This window comes from Pelodiscus sinensis, chromosome 3, assembly GCF_052426305.1.
Source record: "Pelodiscus sinensis isolate ZL-2025 chromosome 3, ASM5242630v1, whole genome shotgun sequence".
Taxonomy (NCBI): Eukaryota; Metazoa; Chordata; order Testudines; family Trionychidae; genus Pelodiscus; species Pelodiscus sinensis.
The window spans coordinates 66,409,723-66,435,913 of NC_143054.1; the positions used below are offsets into that span (position 1 = coordinate 66,409,723).

Consider the following 26,191-nt stretch of genomic DNA (forward strand, 5'->3'; position numbering starts at 1 on the left):
AATGGCCATCAGAGCTTTCTTGCGCAAGAAAGCGTCCACACTGCCATGGGCGCTCTTGCGCAAAAGCACAGCTCGCACATGGCAGTGTGGACGTTATCTTGAGCAAGGGTTCTTGCACAAGAACACTTGTGCAAGATGTTCTTGCGCAAGAAGCCGCGAGTGTAGACATAGCCAGTGTGAGCTGGGACTGAGTGCTTGCAGTGATAGCCCTTCTTGATTAATCATGTAGTTGACAAACATTTTGTTTACTCCATGATTAACAAATTACATGCTTCTTAACATCCCTACTGGCTAGCTGCATGACCCGGCGGATTCAAGTTATTTCTTTTAGGTGGGGGAACAGGAGCCAGAAATACTCTCTTTAGTGGACTCTTCAGGTTCAGCAGGTCTTTTCAGATCACAATCATGTTCTAGCATCTTAATGCTGCACAAGTGTTCTCATTATGCTGTCGTCGGCTTCCCTTACTTGTGAGGAGCAGGAGTACCAGTACCGACAGGGGTGCCTCTCAGTTTGAATTAGCGAGTCTTCACTAGACCCACTAAACTGCACCCTCGAAAGATCGACTGCAGAAGCCCTGATCTTTATGCATTGTAGACATGGCCTCTCTCCCATGGGCATAGAACATTTTCAACAGACATACCACAGCAGCGCAAACAAACTGGTACAGCTGCCCCACTGCAGTGCTGAATGTGTATACATGGTCTTTAAATGCAAAGACGACTATCCATAAATGAAAAAAGAACAAAATATTTTAATAGTACACTCAGAGTATATCAGTGTGTCAAAATCCTTCCCACATTTTTCTCCTGGAGAAGAGAAAAAATTGTTTAATTTCCTAATAGCTAAGAAAAAAAGTTTAAAAAAAAACTGTACAATGCATCTTTCCCTAAAGTATTCTTCTTCTACCTTCTCATAGAGCGGGAATCTCCTTCTAAATTCTCTCTCTTCCTCCTCTTCCTCACTTCGCCCTGTTCCATGGCTCTTACTCCTGTATCTGTACAGAAGGCTTTGTTGCTCCTCCTGCTCCTGGATGCAGCGCTCACTTTCATCCCATTCATTTATAATTGCCTGAAAAAACACGACACTGAAGATTCTTTAGAAATTAAACACTCCCACCTACCCTCACCATTTGCCTTAACACTGAGGCAATATCTTTATTTTTCACAGCATACAATACTTATTGCGGGTGTAGAAACCATGTCGCGTGAACACTAAAACATTTCATTTGTAAATTCCTGGAACATCACACCTCTGAAAACTGTATGAAAAAGGCCATTCAAACATGAGCTAAATCCTAAAGTTAAGGTCTTAAATTCATGGCAATGAAAAATGTGACACAGACCTCCCCCATGAAATCTAGCTATTGGAAGGGCAAGGCTGGGGTGTCTCAGCTGGGGCTCCTACTCGGCCTCAAGCTCCAGCTGCTACTTCCAGCTGGACTGGTGAAGGACAGGAGGGCTCATCCCTGAATGGCAGCTCTTGGTGAGGGGATCAGTTGTACAGAAGCGAGGGAGACACACACTCTCTTCTACATTGTATCAGCTGCAGAGCTTTCTGCAGGCAGGGGCGGTACCTGGACATGAGCCTAATCTCCCTGCTGAGGGCAACTGTGCAGGTGAAGAGCAAACCCTATCCCTCCCCACTCCTAGGAGTGAGGCTTGGGGCTTCCATCCCACAGCTTCTCCCCGGGCTCAGGACAACCCATTTCCACCTCTTCTGCCTGAGGCTCAGGGCACCCATTTTTCCAGGACCCCCCAAACTGTTCAGAGCTACTGGGCACATGTCCCATGTGTTAATTTGCCACTGGCCAGGACTAGCAGTGACGAGCACCCAGCTGGAGTGCTTCCAGCAGCACAGTGGGAAATCAGACTTGCCACCACCTCTGGGAACTTTCTTCAGCTGAAGAAGCTCTGCAGCTCTTAAGGCAGTACACAAGTGAGAGTGTTAATCCCACAACTCCAACACCATGACATTTCACATGTAAACATCTGAAAACATGAAAGACTAATTTCCAAATACTATGGGTGTGGAATTGACCAGAAAGAACCTTGCATCTGGTAGGGCCCTACAGATAGTTTTTACTGAATCCCTTTTCAGAAGAAACACCACCCTCCACACAGTGAAATGAAAGGTAGTTTTTTCTGGAGTAAGCAATGCAGGATTTGGTTTTATGTCTGAAAATATGTGAACCATATTATCCTAGCACACAATGTAAATTACCATTTTCATTTCTATGAAAAAATTGCTACTGTTGCTTTTGTTACTCTAAGATTTATCCAGCAGGTTCAGCAGGAGAGACACCCATCTAGAAATCACTGTTGAAAACAAAGCGACACTTACACTGTATTTCTGACATTTGGCTTTTAGAAGTATTTATGCCATTTACTCAGGAAACTTTACCTGACATAGATGCCTGAAAAGCTGCAGAGATTTCTGGTCCATTTCTCCCTTAGACAATACATGGCATCGAAGATACAATAAGGCATTTACTAGCAGCTGTTCCTGAGTTGGATAGGAATTCTGAACCTGCTCATCCGACTCTCTTTCAGAGCATTTCAGAGATAACTTTTTAAGGCCACAGAGGATGTTCACAGACTGCACTGAGCATAAAGTATCCGCATGTGAAAGATAAGTGGGGAAGTTAGGGCCAACAGACGGAAATGCCAACAAAGAAGTAACAAGGGTGCCAAGTTTGGCTGGACAGACAACGCTATTGAGTCTTGTATAAACCTCAGAGGCCACTAGTCTCATGCCATGCTGCAGCTGTAAAATGGCAGCTTGCAGTGGGGTGACAGCATCAGGGTACAAAGCATATTCTTCTGTCAAGTGTTTCCTAAACTGACGGTGAGATTGCTGCCAGGATGCTTCTTCATTTAGCAGGTTCTGTACTGCCTGGAGTGACTTGGGCCTGTTTTCACGAAGGAACTGTAGAAGGTGAGCTAAGAGATCCTGGACTGTAGAAATTTGTGCAATGCTGTTGACATACTGATGAACTTCCTGATATAAGCAGTCATATGGGGGAAGTTGGGGTCTGAAGGCCTGTTTTCTGGAAAGACTGCCTATTTGTTCCTTCAGATTTTGCATTCTTTGGTGTAGAAATCTGTTAGGAAATAAGGACACTGAGCAATTTTAGAAGCATATCATAAATCCCATTAAGTACCCAATAAGATTACAGTATGTAAATCATCTATACAATGCTGTATTTCCTAAGAAGTAGTAAATGATCGTTTTACAAACATCGAAACAAAGAATGTGATATTGACATATTTTGTGTGAACAAATACACAAACTAACCCCTCTTCTTTTTTTTTCCTTTTACCTTCTCTCTTTTTCCTTCCAATTCAGGTCACAATTTGGTACTAAAGAACCAAATGATAGTGATAGAAACAATAAGAGGTGCAACTCTACTAAAAGTACCCTATGAAGCTCAGCCATTTAGAACTGGCTACGAGCTGATCCAAGTTTGCTCTATTTCTCTCTAACTTCTAGTAAAGGATTGTTCAAGCAATCTGCGTGTGTTGAAATGAGATCAGGAACTTTCATTAGCAGTGGGAACTCGTGAACTATTATTGCACGATGGAATTCAATCCTATCTCCTGCATACAGAAGGCTCCAAAACAGTACAAAATCAGAGTTGCCTCTTGCCTATTCAAATTTCTTCCCTAGTTCCTCAGCTTAAAAAACACAAATTCAGTGTCCTTCCCACCAGTATAAAGATGCCTCACACTGGTATAACTTATTCCTCTTTACTTTCTCCCCTTCCCTTGTGGGAAGGGGAATAAGGCACCTTTATACTAGTATAACTTTATCCACACCTGTGTGTTGTACTACTTATATTATATGAGTATAATTAAAGCCATAAAATGTATATGTAGATAAGCCCTTAGGATAGGTCAACAATGCAGCTGGGAGGCGTGATTTCTAGTGTGGGTAGGCAGAATTGTGCTTACTTGCATTGTGGACATTGTGAGATCCAGCTAGCTTGGCCTGGGGGAGTGGATGAGCTCAGACACTCGCTTTTAGAACAATCACTTCAAGTGAGCTAGGACAAGTATGTCTATCCATGTTGGGAATCATACCTCCCACAAGTCAGGCCTTTTTGTGCCACAAAATATTTTCTATACCTGTTTTTACAATGCTGATCTGGAAGTCACTGATCCAGAATCAGCTACACAAACAAAATTATTTCCAAACAAAGCAATACAAACAACATGACAATGCAATGGAAGAAATCCAAACAACTGCTAAAGAATTTCATTGACCTCTCCCAATCATCAACAGAATAGGTAAGTGCCTCCTCCATTACCTGATATGGGGGTGAGTGAATCTGACAATTGCTTCATCTTCAAGATCTTTTCCTGTATGTAACTGGGTTGACAGATTTAGTGTCTTCCATTTACACTGCAGGTGGTGTAACTAGTAAAGAACAAATGAAATAATTTTATATTTTTGTTTTGCATAGCTCACAAGTTCACCTTCCAAAAGATTTAAAAAAAATATTACTCAATAATCTAATAGCGATACTCTAATATTGAGCTCATACTTTTGTAGCATTCACCTATGTGTAATTAAATTTAATTTCATCCACAATACAATGCACTCCACAGTAGGAGTCAGCTTTAAAAAAAGGGATAGAAACTCCACACTCACCTCCTCCTTGGCATACTTGAGTTTATATTCTCTTTTCACTGCAGGATCAAACCTTGTCTGTGGAAGCCACACCTGGATCTGCACCAAACCCATATTCACCCAGAGGCTACCACGCTGAGCTGCATCTGATAGATCCTGATTCCCTTCTCCTTCCCCAAAGAACTGTTGTAAGCAAGTTAACAAGAGACAGAGCACTTCTTTGGGTAGCATCTCCTGACCAGCAACATCCTTGAGTACTTTGAGAATATACTGAAAAGCCACAGGGTCCCTGGAGGAGAGTTTATCACAGCTCTGTGAATATTCCTCTTGCAGGTCTACTGGAACCAGATCCTGCAGAGCCAAGAGCTGTCTACATAACATTACACCCTGAATTCTAGAATCCGTACACCTGAAAGAATAAGGATAAAAAGAAGTTGGCACCCTGCTGAGTATACAGTTCTGTAATGTTGCTGGTTTAGGTAAATATGTGTAGAGGAAGGACTTTGATAATACCTAAATTCTGCCATGGAAGAAAAAGTCATGTTGGTCCACAGAACTGTGTTGACTTCTCGAAGCTGTTGTGCTCTCTCCATCCATTCTCCCAGTGTCACATGGGATGAAGACAGAACAGGAAGGCCACTCGCATCCCACTGACTTGTCTTGCTGCTGCTAGTTAGAATTTCAAAGAGGCACTTTGAGAAAACTGCTCGATTCAAAATACCTGGCCCCTAAATTAAAAGATTAAGAAATATGTAATATTAATAGCATTTCCTCACTTATGTTAACATTACACAAAAGATAAGCTTCAGGAAAAGCTTTTAAACAAAACTACAAAATGATTGCTTAATTTAACAGAAGTGTTAAGAAAAAAATCAAATGGCGGAGCATATTTAAACACACACGCATAGAGGACATGCTCAATCTATCCTTACATTCATGTTTAGCAGCCAACATATGTTGGAGGTTGGGAAAGAGGAACCCCTTGTCTTGTGTATACCGGAGTTTTAAAACTTGTTAGCAAATTATTAGAAATAGATATTTTATGTTCCTTTAGATACTATTTATGTCACAAAAAACAAACCTTCATAAATTGGTACAAAGGGGATTTAGGTATTTTCCTTTCTTTTCCACCAGGTAATGGCTTCCAGGTTAACCAGTACACTGGATCTGTGGTTACAGTACTGTGCCAGAAGAATTCTAGTGCACTACTGACCAGCTCTGACCACAAGAGAGACATTTCTTCAAGGGATACCTAAACAAGAGGGAGGGTGAAAAAAAGTCTTCTAGGGTTAATTTACAGGCAGTGAAAGAAAATGATTATGCTAGAAACAAAAGAAAGACAAGAACAGCATGTATGTGTGAAATTCTTTTCTCATGGAGATATTAAAACCTTTAGTCTTCTTTATCATCAGAGAGTGGGGTTTACGTCTCTTGTGAAAAAACCCTATATTCAATCTATCTAGCTAGCTATATATTTTAGAAAGTTTGTGCTAAGGATGTCAGCGGTTAACTGCTTAACCAGTAAGCATCACACTTACTGGGCGATGCTTACCAGTTCCTGGTTAACCGGCAGCCAAGGTGGGCTGGAGCAGCCGTTCACCTGCAGAGCACTGTGGCAGACCCAGCCTGGCCAGAGCAGCTCATGGTGCAGCAGGCCCAGCCAGAGAAGAACAGCCCCCAACCTGCCTGCAAGACCCCGTTTAAGTGGTTAACCAGTTAAATCTAATGTTTAACTTTTTAAGTAATTAAATGAGATTTTACATCCCTTGTTTGTGCACCTGTCTGTCTGTTCAAGAACTTCTCCTAAACAATAACAGCCAGGACCACCAACTTCAGTATGCAGCTTCCTCTATCCTGACTTAAAGAGAGGTCAGGGTGTGGCTGTGCCAGGACAATGGGATGTGCCTGGAATTCCATTATTTTCCATAACATGGAAAGGGAGGAGTCTCATCGGAGGGACAGTTTATGCTCTGCAATGACCACTGGGGGCAGTGAGCACAGGGAACAGCCATACTGCAGAGCAACCACAAGAGAGCAGACACACCATGGGCTGCAATGCTGGACCAAAAGTGGGGTTGTACAGAGAAAGACTCACTGGCCCCACCACCATGGAGCCACAGCCTGCCCTCCTCCCCCCGATAGAGCCACCAAGCACAGCCCCCCCTGCTCCTCCGCACCAGCCTGCTCATCTCCCTCACTCCCCTCCTGAGCCAGTTCCAGGGAAAAGTCAGAGGACAGGGTGCATGGCCCCCTGTTCACTCCCAGAGTACCAGCAGGTCCGGCCTGCACCCCCCCCCCCCCCCCACCAGCTCAGGGAAAAGCCGGTGGCTACCACCATCTCCCAACCCCTGCCTGATCCCCCTCTCTTCCTAGCCCTCTGCCCTGACTGCTACACCCTCATCCCCTGCCCTGAGCCCCTCCTCGCTCCCTGCTCTGATTCCTGCATCCCCCCCCACTCCTTGCCCTGAGCCCCTCCTCACCCCAGTCTGATTTTGTACCCCCCCCCCCATGTCCCCAAACACCTGTCCAGAGTTCCCTACATCCCTGAGCCCCTGCCCTAACTCCCGCACCCTACACACTGCCAGCCCCGTGCCCTGAGGGACACAAGCAACGCTGGCTAAGTCTTCTGGTCTCAACATAACAGCTGGCCACCAGGTGTCTGTACTCAGCAGCAGCTTCAACTCCTTCTCTTCCCTAATTTACATTAAAACTTGTTCTTACCTTATTAAGGTGTGATAAGTGCCACAATCCATACAGATGTTGAGAAGTAGCTGGTGTCAATTTAAGGCAAAAAGTTACATATTGACTCAGCTCTGGACACACGCTTAGCTGTTGATTGCTGCTGTTCCTATAGCAGAAGTAAAATAAAAACAACTAGAAACAAAAAAAAAAATGTTCTACGCTGTATGCAACTTGAATGCACAGCTGAATGAGAAAAGGCAATGTCTTGGCCTCAGCAAAGAGATGTGGAACAGGCTATTCCTGGGTTCAAAATCAACTGTGAGACACCTTTTCAATGAAACCATAAATAAATCATTTAGAGGCAATTTCACCCATCTTGCTTTACTGTTCTTTGATACAAACATGACCATTATTGAAAGCCAGGCCTGGGCTCATTGGTTAACTTTCATGATTATGCACAGGCTCCCAGTATGTATGTTTTACTTGTTTGTTCTATAGTCTGTCTGCACAAAAAGTACTTGTGCCTCATACAAACCTGAAACAAGTGGGTATGTACTTGGCCAAGCCCACCGATAGGGGAGGGGAAGGGGCACGAACAGGGCAACTGCCCTGGGACTCCTGGCGATTCAAAAGGGGCCAGAGTTTCTGGCTGCTGCTGATGCATTCTCCACCAAGGGTTGGCTACCACCAGCCCTGATCCTTCTGGGAGCCCAGAGGCAACATTCCATCACCGCCACCACATCATCCGAGAGTCCAACATGGCTGTCAACTCACCTATAGTTGGCATAGGTCAGCCACAGCTATGGTGCTATATACTTGCGCTAGCTCAATGACAGCTAGCATGAGTATGTGTACTGGAACAGGGAATCACCCTCCTACCTCATAATGCAGATGCAGGATAACTGCCTTAATCCCAGGGGAACGAAACTAGTAAATACTCAAGCTTAAACAACTCCATACACATTACTCATTTTAGACTTCAAGAATGTGGCTTTGCATACAGGCAAGAATGATGTGTGTTGATTTGTATGCAGAGATGTTAGGTCCTAATCCTCATCCTTTATGTAAGGTCAACAGGTGAAACTGAACCTGGGACCTCTGGAGCTTAGTGCATGAGCCTCTATCACTTGAGCTAAATGCCAATGCACTCTCAGTGAAGGCTGCAGAGCAAACTTATTCTTTTTCTCTGTAATGGGTTACATTTGCACAATTTTCATGAAAGAAAACCTGCTCTTCTCTTACCTTCTTAGACAAGCCTGAGTTACACAATCCGCTATCAGTTTATACTGCCAGAGCATTGCCAGATATTCCATTGCTGGCCACAGCTGAATCCTATTACAGAGCTGGATTAATGAGGCAGAGTCCAACTGACTGGAGATAATGTCTTTAGTATGACTCTCTTCTGAATGACCAACCTTAACTCCTTCTGCTTTCAGGTGTGAACATTGTAAGTTCACAAACTTCCTTAATTCACCTGTAAGATGAGGGATAATAAGCATGTAGATGCACAGACTCACATATTTACCAATTAACAGTTCAAGCAACGAGTCTGAAAGGAACTGCTCATTTACACACATGATACAAATGAGAAAGATAAATATTTCTGGATGAATTAAATATATGCTAGATGTTCTGACGCTGTGCTTCCAATTGTACTAGACTGTCACATATAAAGCAAATTACTTACCCGGATTAACATCTTCTAAATGATTAGCTCTGAGCACCAGGCCCTGGGCCCGCAGCAATGCCTTTTTTATTTTCCATCCAGTGGCAGCAATTTTCAGACAACACATTTCATCCTCCCATCTGCTTTCTCCAAAGGCAGATCTCATCTCCACAATGTTGAGTGCCTTGCTGAATTCTTTCAGCTGGGCAACAGATTCTGCCACCAGTTTATCCTGAAAATGTAAAAAAACCCAAGAAGATATTTAAACAAGCAACAGTTTTTGTTTCAAAAGTTATAGTGACATAGTGAACATAAGCTGTGGCCCAATAAATGGTGCTCATGCTTTCTAAATCAAATCACAATACTTGCACATGCAAATTGTATTCATTGTTATGCACAACTTAACATCAATTCTTAATGCTTCCTCTCCCTTATGTATTCAATCCAACATTAGGAAGCCATATATGTTGAGGTAACTGGCCAAAACAATTAGTATTTAAGATTTAGGTTGTATAAACTGAAAAAAAAAAGGTAAAATAACTTTCATTTAACCCATTCATCTCTCTCTGATCATCAAGCATACACCATGTATTAACAAGGTTATGAGACTGCATTTGCAAAGTCATTCCTGCAAGCAGGTACACTGCACTGGCATTAACTGGTTTGTCTACATCCTGATTTGAAAATATACCACGGTTCCTTTCACATTAGCTACTTATGGAAGCTGGGGAGACTCTCTTTACCCAGCCAACTAAATTCTAGTCAATGGGACACAGAATGTGCCTTGTAATCTAACAAATGAAGAAGCAGCATCACCTGCTCTGTGGTTAGTGCTGTCTTCTCTCTCAAGGAGTGAGGCAGGGAACACTTGAGAAGGCTGAAAGTAATTTTCAAATGGCTACTCTCTAAATCAGAGTTTCTTAAATTGGGTTGCCATGATGTGTCCAAAGGATTGACTTCACTTGCACTTCACTGCAAAGTGTCACTGGTAAGAGCTGTATGCCTGACATGGAGGTGGGTTTTTTTTATGGTGAATCTCAGAAATTTCATCACAAAAAGTCACTGGCAAGTGTAGACGTTCCCACATTTTTGCACAAAGAGAGGACTTTTTCTTGCTTTAAATGGCAAGTATAGACATACCCTAATTTAGGCAGCTGATGATATAAAATTTATTTCTGAAATGTAACAAATGTTAACATTTGCATTAGTCATTCTTCTGAATCCAAGGAAATGAGAGTGCCATTTGCTGGCTTGGAAAATGAGTATGACAGTACAAGACTTCTACAGAGATTTACTAGGAGCTTTAAGGAATGTTTGTAATGTGTTTAAATATCCTTGGAAGCCAGGTGCTATAGCAGTACAAATCATTGTTATAAATGGAATAATCTACCTTGAAAGGAAGAGGTCTCCCCAGGGACTTCTGCAGCTTCTTTACATTGGCAGACATACCAGCAGGACTAGCCAAACAGCTCTGAATCTGCTGTGAAACAGACTGAATTTCCTTGGAAACCCTTCAAGTAAAAACAATAATAATAATAACAACAACAATAATAATAATAATAATAATAAAAAAAAATAAAAAAAGGGTTTTAAAAATGGTCCAAGGGTAAAGGCAAAAAGATACGCAACAAGGAGAACAGCAGACTCTCTTTCCTCTCCTGCACTTTATCCAAAAAGGATGCTGGGGAAAATGTTCATATAGGTACTTTTTCAGTGAGGACAGGGCCACAGCTACAATGTAAGAAGTTTTACAACAACGGCAAAGGCATTCAGCTCAAACGTTTGTGCTTGCAGTGACAGTGGAACGTAGCAAACATCAATACTTGTGCTTACAGAGTAAATGAAGCTTAACAGTTTTAGCTAGTGCATTTTAAAAAGAACACTAATGTAATTGCTTAATATAGCTATATATGTTGCAGGGAAAGGGAGATGTCAACCTTTTCTATTAGTTGTATTGCTTCTGAGACAAACAACCTACTTGTGCTGCTCGCTTCCAGTCAGTATCTGGGGAATTCTGTCAATTAAATGCTTCATAACCCAGTGCCAATGAAGTGACAGGAGTGCCAACCCTGGAGAATCCACCATCAGAGTGTCAGATGCTGCCCAAAACCGGTCACGCCACAGCAAGCAGCACAAGATCTAAAGACAAGGCAGGAAAGTTAGAGCCTGCTCATCTCTGAAACCTGGCATATTACAGGAGGTCTTACACTGTAGTTGTAGAGCACTGATGGTGCTAATTCTTTTGCAATTAGGTAAACCGTTTGAGGACAAATGTCTATGTGTTCTCCTAAAAATATTAGCAACTACAAAATCCATTGTTAATTGAGCCCCGTCAGTGTATGAAATAGCAAAAAGCAAGACCAACCTGGTCCATGGATTTTGCAATCTAAATTAGAGAGAAACAACATAGTCCAGGCAACACACTGAACGAGGGTCTAGTTTTAAAGCAATATAGTTATCACTGGGGATTGCTTTTAAAATTGCAAGAAGATTTAGAGCAAAATCTAAATGGAGGGAGAAACTGTTTTTTAAGTAAGAAAGGGGGAAGGAATTCTAAGCATACCAAGTGACATTGAAAAATAAAAGAGGGCAAGAGGAAGTGAAGGACATGAAGGCTACGTCAAAAAAGTTTTGGGGGAGACAAGCAGGAAGAAATGAGAGCAGACATGAAAGCAAAGAACAAACTTGTGCATGTATGAGAGAAAGATGAGAAACCTGAATTTGATGTAGAAAGTGAGAAGAAGCTAGTGAAGGGATTTGATGAGTGGCATGGTCTACGTGATGGAAGATTTTATCAAAAGCATTTTGAATGGTCTGAAGTGGAGCAAAGATGATATAAAAGGAGGTAACGAAAGCACGTTGAAAACTTACAGTGTATTTTCAATAAGTTGTCCGCAGATCCCTGAGACTATGTTTAAAAATTCCAAAGGGGCCCAAACCTCCATCCAAAAAATTTTAGGGGTCCACAAAAGAAAAAGGTTGAAAACCACTTTCTTAGAATAATGAGATGGATAACGGATACAACAGTTCAATATAAATTTTGCAGATCAGCTTAATCGCTTATACCTGACACTATACAAAATGTCACATTCCACATTCTAAACAAAACCCTGATTTATTTCAGAAACCATGAGACTAAAAATAGAGATGCTCCGACAGAATTCTGAATTCTAAATAACTGTAGCAAGAGCAAGTTAAAAATTCTACTCACATCATGCACCTTGTCATCTGTTAAGGTCACTTGAGAAGTCTTCACCCAGTGCAACACAAAGGCATCCCAAAGTTCAAAGAAAGCAGCAAGATTGGCCACAATAGTATGTGGAAGAGAGTTATAAGTCCCTGGACCTTGATGTACAGATTAAAACAAAAAAAGAAAAAATGGGGAGGGGTTAAAGTTATAATATTATATCTACACAGAACAACAAGGTTAGTCTCTGGACACTATATCTCTTGGATACAGTGATCACCGCTTTAAAACTTTACTATTTTTCCCTTGCATAACTACATATTCCCTTAATATCTGCAACATTCCCTACTACCAAGTAGAGTTGTACAGGGAATACTCAACGCAGAGACAACACTAAGCAGTCAAATACATTTCAACATTTACAAGCTATCCAGCAGCACCCCAGCTGCTCTGCCCCAGGCATCCCCAAGTCAGCCGCTGCTGAAACTGACCAGCGCTGACTACAGGAAGCCCGAGGCAGAGTTGCTCTGCCCCGGGCTTCCTGGAATCAGCCGCTGATCAGTTTCAGCAGCAGCTGACTTGGGGACGCCTGGGGTTCTTAAGTTGAATCTGTATGGAACTGGCGTCCAGATTCAGCCTGTTGAAACTGATCAGAGGCTGATTCCAGGAAGCCCGGGGCAGAACAACTCTGTCTCGGGCTTCCTGTAGTCAGCCACTGGTCAGTTTCAGCAGCGGCTGAATCTGGACGCCAGTTCCGACTTACATACAGATTCAACTTAAGAACAAACCTACAGTCCCTATCTTGTACGTAACCCGGGGACTACCTGTACATGATTGCAAATCTAGTAGGCAGAATAAATGCCAATCTTTACCATTCAGACTTTACAAAATGATGCTGTATTTTTTTTTAAATATCAACTTGGAACTTTGTTTAAAATAAAATCAAAATGCTAGTACCAAAAAGTTACTACATGAGACACTGATTGGTGTGTATCATCAAGTCTTTCCACTTAAACAACACACACACACACACACACACACACACACACACACACCCACCCCCCCCCCCGAGAGTTCCTTGGGCAAACCATAAGGAAGTGAAAAATCAGAGGAAGCTTTACACCTTTCCAATTTCCACTAACCACCTTTTTTATAGTAGTTACCAATGAGGCATGCAATGGGACTACCTCTCTACACATACCTATTTATTTAGGAGAGAAACATTATCCACACACACTCAACTCTACTGGAGGGATATGTCTACTCAGCTACAGTAATATTTTATTTTGCTATAGTTCTGGTCTGAACGCATCACATGAACATATTAAAACTTCACACTACATTGGGTAATGTTCATTATGCTTGAAGAAACTGAGCATTTATATCAACTTCCTACCCAATGTAACCATGGTTTTCTTAGTCATTAACCATATAATGCAGTAAAAGAAACAATGAGATAATAAGCCTTACTTTTATGGAACTCCAGAGACATTCTTAAGGCACTAGTTTTCAACTTTTTGCTAGTAATCAGGTTCTTCTCAGTATAATTCCTTTTTTCCCGGTCAAGAAACAATAATGCCCTGAATTAAAAACAACATAAGCACATCAGGACAAGTATGACATAACCAGATCAAAAGCCCCTATAACATATCAGAGAGGGTAGAGCAGCTTAGGGACATTTGATATCTCAGCACTATTTGAAGCAAGAATTAGAAGGTCTGAACATCAGGTAGCTTAAATTTGGCCTGTAAAGGATCATAGAACACTAGAACTGGAAGGAACCTCAAGAGGCCATCAAGTCCAGTCCCCTGTCCTCATGGCAGTGCCAAGCACCATCTATCACCTCTGACAGATCTTTGTCTAAACCGCTCTTAAAAATCTCCAATGATGGAGATTCCACAACCTCCTTATGTACCAATATGGCTTTTCTGTAGCCATGTTGGAAGGCCTGTGGTAGGCCTGAACTAAAGCCGCCTTCTGTAGCCAGACTGAAGAGTAGCAGCCGTTACTGGAAGGCCTGGAGTCACATACGATTTAGATGGAACTGTGAGTATTACAGTGTCGCACCAGGCTGTGAGGAGGGACTTTGGCCGGATAGCTCCCCCACTGTCGCCAGATAAAGAAACAGATCTCAAGATGGGTAAAGAAATTTGTGCGTAACACCATTCTGTTTGGCAAGAAGCTGCTTATCAATAGAGGATATTGTGGAATCCTCATCCTATGAGCATTGTCACTACACTTACCTATTGTTTGACTGTGTGATCTGTTTGGTTTGTAACTGTTTCTGTTTGCAAAATCCACGCAATTAGCAGTGACTATGTGGGATTTTCCAGGTGGCAAGAACCAACTTTTTACTCTTAACTCAGAGTTTTGCTTCATAACTTTCCCATTCACCCCTTTTTATTTAAACTAAAAGCAGTTGTGGGAAAGTCAGTCAAGTTCCTGCCTTACAAAATAGGGTATTTTGAGTCTGAAGTCAGTAGCTTTACTGCACCTGTTCCACACTTTCTGCTTCCCCTGGTTCTATTTTTGGTTATTATTACAGCACAATTGCTGTTAAATTACCTTACTGCTCCCCCTATGCCATTAACAGAGTGACAGCTCCAATTTGTCTTTAACCCCAAAGCAAAAGCAGGGTCTGAAGATTTAGATTTTCAAATGCGATGGCCAAAAAACAAGCCTAGGTTAGAGCTACTTCTGACAGAATTTAAACATAATGCTCAACAGGAACATTGGCAAGAACCACGACTTACTGTACAGCACTGGCTAAAATCACAGTGCAATCGTCACAAGCCACAAGTCTGCCACATTGCATTTGTATGAACCTACCAATTTGATACAGACGCCAGAAGGAGAAGAAGCTGATCTGTGTGTTCCACTTCAGTGTCAAAGCTCAATGAATTTCTAATGATATCTAAAAACTGAGTATTCCATCTTGGATCCAGTGGCATCACATGTTCATCTGGAAAGGCAAGCATTTACAGAGAAATAGCATGATTTGCCAAATAAAAATGGTATTACTTTTCTTTCTCCATCCCTCTGAGACACGAGTAGGGATTTCCATAAAGGTAATGAGAGACCAAACCTGAGATATCACTGAGTGCAATGGACAATTTCAGCATGCAAATAAGACTCATGCGGTCAGCTATTCTTTCAACTATTTCTTAATTTTGGGAATGGGACCATTTCTCTGCAGACATGCTAGAGAAAGACAGAACATAAAAGCCCCTTCCCACAGAGCACCCAAGCAAAATGCAGCTGTCATTTGACAACAGGCTCTAGGAAGCACCATGGTATGCACCCTGCACAGCTCTAGATTAAAGCCTTTTCCTTATTCTTTTGAAATCTATCCATTCCATGAATTCCTATAAATGCCAAACTAAGCTGAGACACAAGGTGGGTAAAGAAATGCTATACCAATTTCTGTTGTTGAGAGAGAAACAAGCTTTTGAGCTACATGGATCTCTTCTTCAGACCTGAGAAAGGTATTCTGAGGCTCGCAGCCAAATACAAGGTGGAACAGGCCATTGAAAATATCTGCTAGCTTCCTATGTTAAAGGACCATGCAAGGTGGAGTGGTCCATCAACCTAACATTCTACCCATATTTTTCAACATTTTCTACTTTAACCAAAAGTATGGTGCAAGAACAACACTATCTGTGGTGCCACACGTGTATTGTTTAAACTGCTTCCTATATATTTCAGGGGGATACCACACTCAAATTCAAGGCTAATTCCAGTGAACTTTACAATATTTTGCTTATCACCAATGTATATAACTTTCAAGTTTCACTATTTTTGTTCATCAGATTTTCCCAGAGAAGTTGTGACATGTTCATAACAAAAAACAAAAAAAACCCCACCACACACCAAAAAAAAAAAAAACAACAAAAAAAAAACCTATCTGCAAACTTCACTCTTTACAAGAAAAACAGAATGCAAAAATGAAGACTAAAAAGGAATGGGAAAAAGCAAAAGCACCTGTCGTGTTTGGCTGTAGCAATTTGATCACATTACTAATTCCAGCAGAGAGGGGACTGGAGTAGAAACTCTTCAGAGATGCAGCACCAACTTCTAGTTGAGTTTGCGCTGAATCTGTAGGCGAAAATAATAGATAGGAGTTTGTAGCTTTGAAGATTCAAAACATATGTAGTCATCATGAACTCAAGTTATATCAGCTCAGGCAGTTGAAATCTCATCTGCCAAGTTATTGGTTGCCCTCTTTCCTCACTAACTAAAGGCGGCCCCCGAATTGTGATGCGATTGGTTCCCGGGGAAGTGTTGCAAGTCGAACGGCATCATAACGCAAACCCTCATTCACTATAGGTGCCGTGCACTGTCGTAAATGTGGGCCGAGGACATAAGTCGAGGGTTTTCGGCCCCTTCCGCATTTACAAAAATGGTTGTAAGTGTGGGGGGGTCAGAACTTGGGCGGTCACATATCCGGGGTTTCCTATACAAATAGCAGATCAGTCTTCCAGAAGGCCCACAACCGTGCACTGTAGCAATTTGATATCACTGCTACGAAGGCGCCAGGGGAATGAGGCATTTCAGTTGGGGGGGGGGGGGGGGGGAGGGGGAGACGGGAGGAGGGGGAAAGTCACATCCAGGAGGGTTTGACTTTTTAAATTATTATTATTCTTATGGGGGGGGGGGGGGGTTTGCTTCTCGCTATTGTGTGGCTCCCAATTGATTTTTCTGTGGTTCAGTGGCCCCAGACACAGAAAAGATTCCCCACCCATGCCATAAATAGAGACAACACTGAAACCTTTTGTTTTGGACAAATTCATATTTTACTTTATTTAAAACAAAGTTTGGTAAACTACCATGCTAAAGTTAAAGCTCTTAATCTGTTTAAATATTTTAATTTTGATTAATATTTCCTTTCTTACCAGTTATGTATACCTCCCTGTGTTATAGTTCCAGTAGCCTAAACAATATTCAGTATTTAAAGGTATTTAGAGATAAGGGAAGGTATTTTGTCATCATGGGTGATTGGTTAGTGGTCCACATAAAGGTTTGCATTGGGGGGGGGGGAGGGAGAGGAGGGAGCTGCAGGCCAAAAAGTTTTAGAACCACTGTTCTAGATTAAACAAAATACAGGACTATGTAGCACTTTAAAGACTAACAAGATGGTTTATTACATGATGAGCTTTCGTGAGCCAGACCCACTTCCTCAGATCAAATAGTGGAAGAAAATAGTCACAACCATATATACGAAAGGATACAATTAAAAAAAAGTGAACACATATGAAAAGGACAAATCACATTTCAGAACAGAAGGGGGATGCGGGGGGTGGGAGGGTGGAGGAAGGTAATTAGTGTGTTTTAGTCTAGAAGTAGCTGGCCACATATTAGCTTTTTTTTTTTTTTTGGAGGCAAGTGACAGCTTGCACACTTCTAAAACCACAGTACCTTATGTTTCAATTAAGCAGATGTAAACAAATTAATTTACAAAAAGCATTTCCAAACTTACATTAATTAAACTAGGGATGTAAAAACCACCTAAATTGGTTAACCGATTAAACTGTTCAACTATTTTTATTGTTAAACTATTTGCTCCCACCAGCTGATCCAGCTGGTTAAAACCGGTAACCATGCCAGTAAAGCTAATTCTTATCGGGTAACCACTGAACCTTTTCCATCCCTAAATTAAACTGGTCTATCAAATGTTTAATGCGTTCTGATCTGCAATGCATGTCTTTTTCCCATCTAACACTCATTATTCTGACTGATTAGACAGCACAGTCCCAGAAATACCCAAGTTTCGCAGACTTCTCTGGCTATCCAGCTAATTTATTTAAAAGCTGGGTAATCTTTAAACAAAATTGTATCAGTATACAACTTTTAGAGCTGCTGTGAAGGAAAAACAAAGGAAAGAATTAAATCAACTAAATCAGTCTGTGTTAAATATAATGATGACAAATAATACATACCAAGCACTTGTGGTAAATTCTTGGTTAAGTGATTAAGCCATCTAACCCTCAACATCCAATCCAGATTGGATGCCTTTTCTATAAACAATTCAACAGAAGCAGACAGGACTTCTATTTCATCTATCCAATAGGCATCCATCTGAACAGCACTGAATCGCAGACTCTCTGAATTAGTGGATTGCATAACTTTCTGCAAATCTTGCAGAGTAAGTGGGAATGTTCTGAAATGGATGAAATAATTAGAGTTAAATTAACGAAGACTAGGGAAACCTCCCCCCCAATTCTGAAAGTGAATTAGTTCTGAAAGTCAAGTTGCTGATAATTAATATGTAAAGTATAAACAAGCAACAGTGATTTTTGCCTCAAGTAGATAGCTATTTGAAAATACGCTCTATTCCAGATTGACTTAGCTTTTGTTTTTACTAGAAATTTTAGATTTTAAATCCACTTACACATTTTTAACTGTGCTTAAGATGTATTCTACCAGCAACTCAATATCATGGCTACTTTATACACACAAATGACTAATCTTAGAATTTTATAGGACAAATTATGACGGAGTCCCTGCACCAAAGAATTTACAGTGTAAGAATACAGGTTAGGATGGGAAGAAAAAGTAAGAGGACAACACAGGAGAAAAACACTGCTTTTAAAATATTTAGCTTCAGTATTAACTTCTGTGCCTTGTGCTGCCATTGATTGATTGTCACATAACATTATGCCTCATTGCACCTAAAGATTTCACAGAAAGGCACTGCCCTTGCCATCCAAAAATTTACAACAGAAGCAAACACAGATTTTGTTTCAACTTTGTGAAAGCTTGAAAAATTGGGCATGAAACTGCCTAAAGAAATTCTTCCGTCTTCCCACCACATGCAAGACTTGGAACTGGCAACTTCATCTGGATAAGGAGCTCGCAGTTTGGCTATTCATCTGAAGCTACTGGACCACAATCTTATAAAGAAATGCTTTAATACAGCAAACAATTATCTTTTTGCCAGTTCAAAAGGAGCATAACAGGTCCTTTTGAGAGTATTTCTGCTTCTGGATGAAAGCAGGGAGTACAGAGGCGCCTGAATATAATCTAATCTAGATGATTAGCCACATGATTTTGAACTTCAAAGTATTTAGATCCAAAATCATTTGGCCAGCTCCTGATTGGACTGGTTTGTCCATCTCCAGTGTTGACATGTACACATTCTATGCTTTACACCTAAAATGGCCTTCCCCATGCTGACACAGGAAGTTCCTCCTCTTCATTCAGACACTTTCTTTGTGCTTTCTTTTCCACAATGCCTAGCAACTAATACATTAAAGTAAGAATGTGGTCACCCAACTTTCTCCCACTTTCAGTGTATGCAATGTATCTAATAGACCATTGTTTCTCAACTAGTGGTACCAGTACCTTTAGGGGTACTTGAGAGAAGTCTAGGCGGTACAATTAAAATCTGGAGAAAACTGAGGTTTTGTGTTAAGTTTTACAGCACTTTATTATTTTCGTACTTTTTACACCCAAAAATTTCATTTCCCACCTAGCTACAATTAAGTTATTTAAACAAATGTGTTGCAATGGTAGAGAAAAATTTGTTTGTCTGAAAACTGTAGATACTGGGGGTACTTATTTTTAAAGGGGTATTTTATTTTAAAAAAGGTTGAGAAACTGTATTAGACTACTTAAAGCAGAAAGAACTGGATACATTACTGGACCTTAATTAACCCGTAGGAAAACTGGGGCAAGGCAGGGGAAGAGAATGAACAAAATACTTAAAAAGTAGGATGATTTGCTTTGCCCATTTTTATATGAGATGTATAATGCTGTATCATAATCCAGGATAATGTGGACTGAGAATGTTCATTCATTTGAAAAACAAAACAACAAAATAGTTCCTAAGGTTCACAATGAATGATGAAAAGTTAATCACTCATTCCTGACAGACCACCATAGTGTCACAACACCATTTATTGATAATAGATACAGTCATTCAGTGTGATTTGTTGCTCATTCTTTAACCAAAAATTGCCTCTTGCCTACCTGCTGCTTTGCAGACTCAGTCTGTTCAAACAGTATGCTAGGACCTGTCCATCACTCTGGATAGTAGAAAGAAGTGAATCTTCAGCTGAAAACAGGCCTGTAGGTAGCGAGTCTGGCCATAATCCCATTGCTAGCAGGGAGTTACCCCAAGTTTCATGGGATGTCAGAGCTGAAACATGCTTCATTACCAAGTCCAGTGCAAGCTAAAACAGAACAGCATAGAACAATTCAGCATTACGTATTAAAGCTTGCATTCAGGCACCACTGCTCAGGCAGGGCTTTAATTAAGAATATACATAATCTTACCATGTTCAAGATTTCAAATCAAAAGATCCTAAAACACTTCAGCACAACCAAAATGCATTCAGCTTTTCTGAACATCACATAATAGTGAATAGCAAGATAGGAAGACAGTACAACCATATCCAAATGGAACTTCAGGCTGAAACAATAAAATTTCTCCAGGCTGTAATTCCATCAGAGCTACTGCCTCTAACTTTTGCTTGAGGAGACACAGATTGTAAATAATACAATTAACAGACTGCTTCTTTAAAGGTCCTGTCTTAAGAGAGTGATTTACACTGCAGATGTGGAGTAAAGAGGCTAGAATCAGCTGGATTTCCCTGCTGATTAATTACCTTGCACATAGATTCAAATTAAACCCCCATCCCTATTGTTTGCTCCCATTATTCTACTACAGTCCGGTTTTAGGAGAATGTTAGGGGGCAGGCAGAATGTGCCAGCAGGGTGAAGATGGAGCTGAAATGCATTGTGCACTTTCAGCCACTTCATGACACAGAAAGGCTTCCCAGGAAACCTCTGCAGTGTAGATGAAGTGAAGAGCCTTCCCCAGGGGTAATGTAGATAACACTTGACCAAAGAAGCTCCCAGCAAAGTGGTCAAAGCTACCTTTTCCTTGCTCTTCATCAGGCTGCTTCTCTTGACAGGATCAGCTTGGAATTGGGGCCTGAAACTCCCAAGAGCACAATGTCCTCCAACAACATACTAGGGCCCTTTACAGAACTGCTATCAGAATCACCAGCCCTCCTCCTGGCAGCAGTCCTTTCCACGACTGTTGATACTGGGGTTTGTTTGTGACAAAACACAATACAGTTTTAAGGCGAATGAAACATTTACCTTTTGGTTCATGTGGGACTGTTGTGAGCGGACATACACTTCCCAACAAGCTCTGTAAAAACTCTTTGCTAAGCCAAGGCCTCGATGCAACTGTTGCACAATTAACGTAGCAGCATGAATCAAAGTTGACAATGACAACATAGAACCTGAGAAGGCAACGAATATTAGTATCAGCCAACCGTTTTAATTTGCCAACACTTTCCTCTCTCACCATGCTCACCTGCTGAGGCCACACACTTACATTCTATAGTGCATTTCAACAGAGCACCAAATATTAATGAATTACTTTACTGGGTGATGCTTACTGGTAAACTGGTTTACTGGCAGCCTGGCTGGGCTAGAGAAGCCCCTAGCCCACCGTGGGCAGGAAGGTTGCTCTGACGTCACAGTGGCCCCAGCCAGGCATCACAGACTAGGAGTCTCCATCCCGGCCAGGCAAATCATATTGTGGGGCCCTCTAGCCCAGTCCAGCCCAAGCAGCGCCCCCCCTGCCCACAGAGCAGTGTGGAGGGGCTGGCTCGGCCAGCTCCAGTTCTGAGATAGGTGGACAGAGCAACCTGTGCTATGGCAGAGAGCTACTCCATTCCGACCATGCCCACCATGCTGCAGGCCGCTCAAGCTCTGCCAGGCCCCCTGTCCACGGGATCCCAGTTAATCAGTTAACTAATTAAATGGGATTTTGAATCCCTAACTAAAACTAAACTTAAAAGAAAATCCTCTAGATTTTAACCTGTTTATACTCGGGCCAAAGTCAAACGTCAAGTAGCAAAGCTTGGAATAGAAACCAAATTTCCAGGTGATCTCTTTCCACAGAACCACACAGTGACAGGAATTTTTCCACGTTAACTGAATTCATCCTAGCTGAGGCTGAATGTAAATATAACTCACCCTTTATTAAATTATACATATAGTTCTTATAAAACCAATCTGAAAATGGTATTGACAAAGTAGATAGATGTGTTGCAGATACAACATACTGGTCACACGGAAGGAAATGTACAGCGGTACAAAGGACCACCCTACCACTTTAGCATTTACCATTACATGGGGCTTGAGTGATACACAGGACCTTGTGCAAGTTCTCTCTCCTATATTGATTTTCAACTAGAATAATTTTCATTCACAACCACCCCCTCCAAATCTATCGACTCTTGCATAATTCATACCAAACAAAGAGAAATTGTAAGTGCATGTTGGATTCTTTTGAATTTTCCAATTCACACCTAGTCCTTGAAAAGCAGAAACGGAAGAAAAAACCTAATTATACTAAAAGCATCTTTAATAAGACATAATGCACATTTGGAGGGACCAAAATACTCCAGTCTTAACATTGAGTGTCAAGCTTGGGGCCACACAAGATACATAATGCCAAAATATAATATTTACCACCAAACTATTAAGAGGCTTGTCTCACCTGCTATAACTTCTTTAGTTTCTGAATGTACAGCCATGAGTGCATCACATACACTATCTCCCAGTAAGCCCAGTCCATGCAGCAACATCTTCACATCTAGATTGTCTAATGAATTCCCATCACTTTCCCCAGCAATGTAAATCTCAATCCCTCGGTTTCTCATGGCTCTGGATATTTCCCCATGAAAAGGATCCATTGAAAGAAAAAGCCTGTTAAATATTCAGAACAGATTAATAAACCAATCAAAATCTCATTCTAGAGCCATTAAGACTGCTCTGCAGAGAATGCCACTGCATATAAAATTATCATATAATTCATGGTAATAAAGGGTTAAATTCTGAGGAAACAGAGGTTAGCTCTTTCCCTTCTATAACCAGAGATACATGAGCTCTGTCTGAATTCCACAAAAGCTATGCATGCACTCCACACGCCTGAAACTGGAAGATTTTTGCTAGTAGTAAGGATGTTAAGAGGCGGGTAATTGGCTAATCATGTCATCGAAACAATTTGTATTGACTACACGATTAGTCAATAAGGGAAGGTGCTCTGTCCTAGCTCGTGCTGTGGCTCTGCATTTTAAATGCATTTAGTACATTTAAAATGCAGAGCCACTGCAGTCCCAGACTCGGCATGAGCCAGGACTGCTCAGTTCTGGCTCGTGCCATGTCCAAGACCTACCTCTGCCATGCCTTTGCATTTTAAATATAGGGTGGCTCTTACTACATTTAAAATGCAAAGCCACAGCAAGGGTAACCAGACTCGGTGCAAGCTGAGCCTGAGCCACGCTTACTCAATCCTGGCTCACGCCAGGTTCAGCGGGGGGGCCTCCAGTGGGGAGCTGGGACTTTGCTTGTGACGGGCCTGGGCTTGCCACAGGCAGAGGCTGCTTTGTGGCAGGGGGGAGATGGCACCAGCTCCTGCTTCCCCCCTTTGCTGCTTCTGATTAAAAGACTGAAGGTACAAGAGGCAGTGCACACTGCCCACCTCTCAAGTTCCTTCTCTACTACGATCCAAAGCAGAGGGGAAGGAGGGCTAGAAGTAGAATACAGACAGGGACATCTCATCTCAAGAAACTCTGGTTATGGAAGATAGGTAACCTCTATTTTTCTTCTAAGCTGGTCCCTACGGGTATTGCTTTATGAATCACTGACAGAACAGGAATCATGAAGGACAGTATGAGGACTTGGATGGTATATTGAGGATTGAAGGACTCTAAACCCAAAGGATACATCAGTTGAGGAGGCATACTGTCTTGTGAAGGTATGGATGCAACTCCATGTGGCTGCTTCACCTACGTAAAAAGAGGTACTTCTTGAAAGGTTAGTTGGTTAATTGGTTAACCCCTTAATGGGTGATACTTATGGTTCTGATTAACTGGTGGGGCTCCACGCCCACAATGGGCCAGGGGCTGCACGGACAGGGGTGCTCCCACCTGGCTGGAACAACCAATGTCCACAGCAGGCCCTGGGTCAGAGATCACCAACCAGTATATCAGGGTCTACTGGTAGATGTTGGAATTTCTGACAGGTGATTCTGACAGGTTTGGCAGAGAGGCCATCCAGTGGTGCCACTTCATCTGCCCCTCAGCACTGCCATGCTGCTCCTGCCCTCTGCCTTGGAGGCGCCCCTCACCCCCAGGAACCTCCTGCTTGCTATGCAGAGCATAGGAAATAGCATGCCCATTATTTCAAAACATATTTTGAAATACTAGGTGGCTTGTGTAGCTGCAAGGATGTAGCTGTGCAATGTAGACGTACCCTAAAAGGGAAACACACCAAAGCAAGCACATTTTATATCACACTGTAGAAAAGCTCAAAAAGATTCTGCTGAGAGACATACAGTGGAACCAAAATACATCATCTCTCCTATTATTTCACAAAAATAAGGTGACAAGACTAGATAGAGTGCTGGCTAAAACATCCCATCTCCATCTCCCCAAATCATTACTTGAGATGTTGACTGACACAGGTATATTATCTCAGGTTAAGTATGTACTCTCCTGATAAAAAAGTTACTCAACTGGCACAGTTATGACCTGTTCTTTTTGTTAATCTGGAAAAGCAAGAGGAGACTGATCTATTTTAGGCCCTTATATGGCTACATTACCGTAGCACAGAGGTGGGCAATATATGACCCTCAGGCTGGATCTGACCTGCCAAACATTTGGATCTGGCTTGTCATGATCGTCCAAGCTGCTTGTGTCCCGCAGCCAAAGCAGGGTGTGCAGGCCAACTGCTGCTCAAAGTGCCCCAGTACCATTCTCACAGCTCCCTTTGGCCAGAAACCAGCCCGTGGGAGTTGGAGGGGCAGTGCTTGTGGACGTGGGCAGTGCAGAGACCTGCCGTCCACCTCCCCCAAGAGGCAGCCAGAGATATGCTTGCTCAACAGCTGGCAGTTTTGAGCAATGTGTGGGAATATGGCAAGCAGGCAGCATGCCTGAGTGTCCCACTGGGCCACCAGGTGGCAGCCGCCTATAGTAAGCACCTCCTGGCAAGAGCCTAAGCCTGACATCCCAATCTCCTCCCGTACCCAAATTCCCTCCCATACTCCAATCCGGTTTGGAGCTTCCTCCTGTAACCCACGCTCCCTCAGAAACCCCACCCTCACCCCATTAATAGAGGAGAAAAGTGTGGCCCCTGACTGCTTAAATTCTTGAGAGTGGTCCCCCCTGCAAAAATTACTGCCCAACCCGCCACAGTGTTTGAATATTTCACAGACTTTACAGTGCTTATTCTCATCACATGAAGTTTGTAAGTGCTATCATCCCTATTTTTCAGATGGAAAACCAAGCACAGAGAAGCTAAATGATTGGCCCAGGGACCTACTGTTTCTGGTGGAGCAGGGACTGCCCAGGCTGGCACCTTAACCCTGTGCTTTTTTTGTGACAGTATGCTCCGGGACGATGTATCGGCACCTATTTTCCCTGCATAACTTAAATTAATTACATTCCCTTCGGGCATACTGGCACCTTTTTTCCTGGGGTGGCTGGGCTCCCAACGGAAGACCGCTCAGCACACACAGCTCTTAAAGGGGTTGCAACAACATTTTCCTCCCCCTGGTTTCGGCACGGCCTTTTTTTTTTTTTTTTCTCAACAACTTTCCTCCCTCTGGCTTACTGGCACCTTTTTCTTACAAAAAAAAGCACTGCCTCAACCAATGCACTATTTTCTCTCTCTTGCCTGGACAGAAGCAGGCTGTGCTGTACCTGGAGACCTGAACAGCAGCTGCATGGAATGCCATAAGCCTGGCTGTCACCAGTGTAATTTGTTTCTCAAAGCCCAACAAAAATGTAAAGCAACTTCACTGAAGAACAGAAATGGAGCACCTGAAATCTGGGTGAGGGGCAACAGTAGGGGTGGTGCCATCTATCACACCTCTCTCACTCATGGTAAGGACTCCACCAGGTTCAAGTAGAGCATTCAAGCGGTCCAGCACTGATGGACTGTATTCAAAAGAAAGTTTACATGAGTTGCAAGTCATCTTTCATCATCAATCTCATAGTTAATC

The 26,191-nt window shown here is 42.1% G+C and overlaps 1 protein-coding gene across 1 annotated transcript in view; it reads right to left on the reverse strand.

Annotated features, from left to right (window-relative positions):
• MDN1 (midasin AAA ATPase 1) overlaps positions 1-26,191 on the reverse strand; it is a 162,752-nt gene that overhangs the window by 59,185 nt on the left and 77,376 nt on the right. The window contains exons 45-64 of the mRNA XM_075923877.2: positions 26,010-26,126; positions 22,685-22,893; positions 21,271-21,416; positions 20,134-20,336; positions 18,102-18,322; positions 16,147-16,260; positions 14,995-15,127; positions 13,636-13,745; positions 12,190-12,323; positions 10,957-11,117; positions 10,369-10,489; positions 9,000-9,210; positions 8,555-8,786; positions 7,352-7,478; positions 5,712-5,882; positions 5,144-5,358; positions 4,652-5,039; positions 4,308-4,417; positions 2,402-3,101; positions 908-1,069 (exon numbers count right to left, since the gene is read on the reverse strand). Of these exons, the coding sequence (XP_075779992.2) occupies positions 908-1,069; positions 2,402-3,101; positions 4,308-4,417; positions 4,652-5,039; positions 5,144-5,358; positions 5,712-5,882; positions 7,352-7,478; positions 8,555-8,786; positions 9,000-9,210; positions 10,369-10,489; positions 10,957-11,117; positions 12,190-12,323; positions 13,636-13,745; positions 14,995-15,127; positions 16,147-16,260; positions 18,102-18,322; positions 20,134-20,336; positions 21,271-21,416; positions 22,685-22,893; positions 26,010-26,126 (3,985 nt within the window). The remainder of the gene's footprint in view (positions 1-907; positions 1,070-2,401; positions 3,102-4,307; positions 4,418-4,651; positions 5,040-5,143; positions 5,359-5,711; positions 5,883-7,351; positions 7,479-8,554; positions 8,787-8,999; positions 9,211-10,368; positions 10,490-10,956; positions 11,118-12,189; positions 12,324-13,635; positions 13,746-14,994; positions 15,128-16,146; positions 16,261-18,101; positions 18,323-20,133; positions 20,337-21,270; positions 21,417-22,684; positions 22,894-26,009; positions 26,127-26,191) is intronic.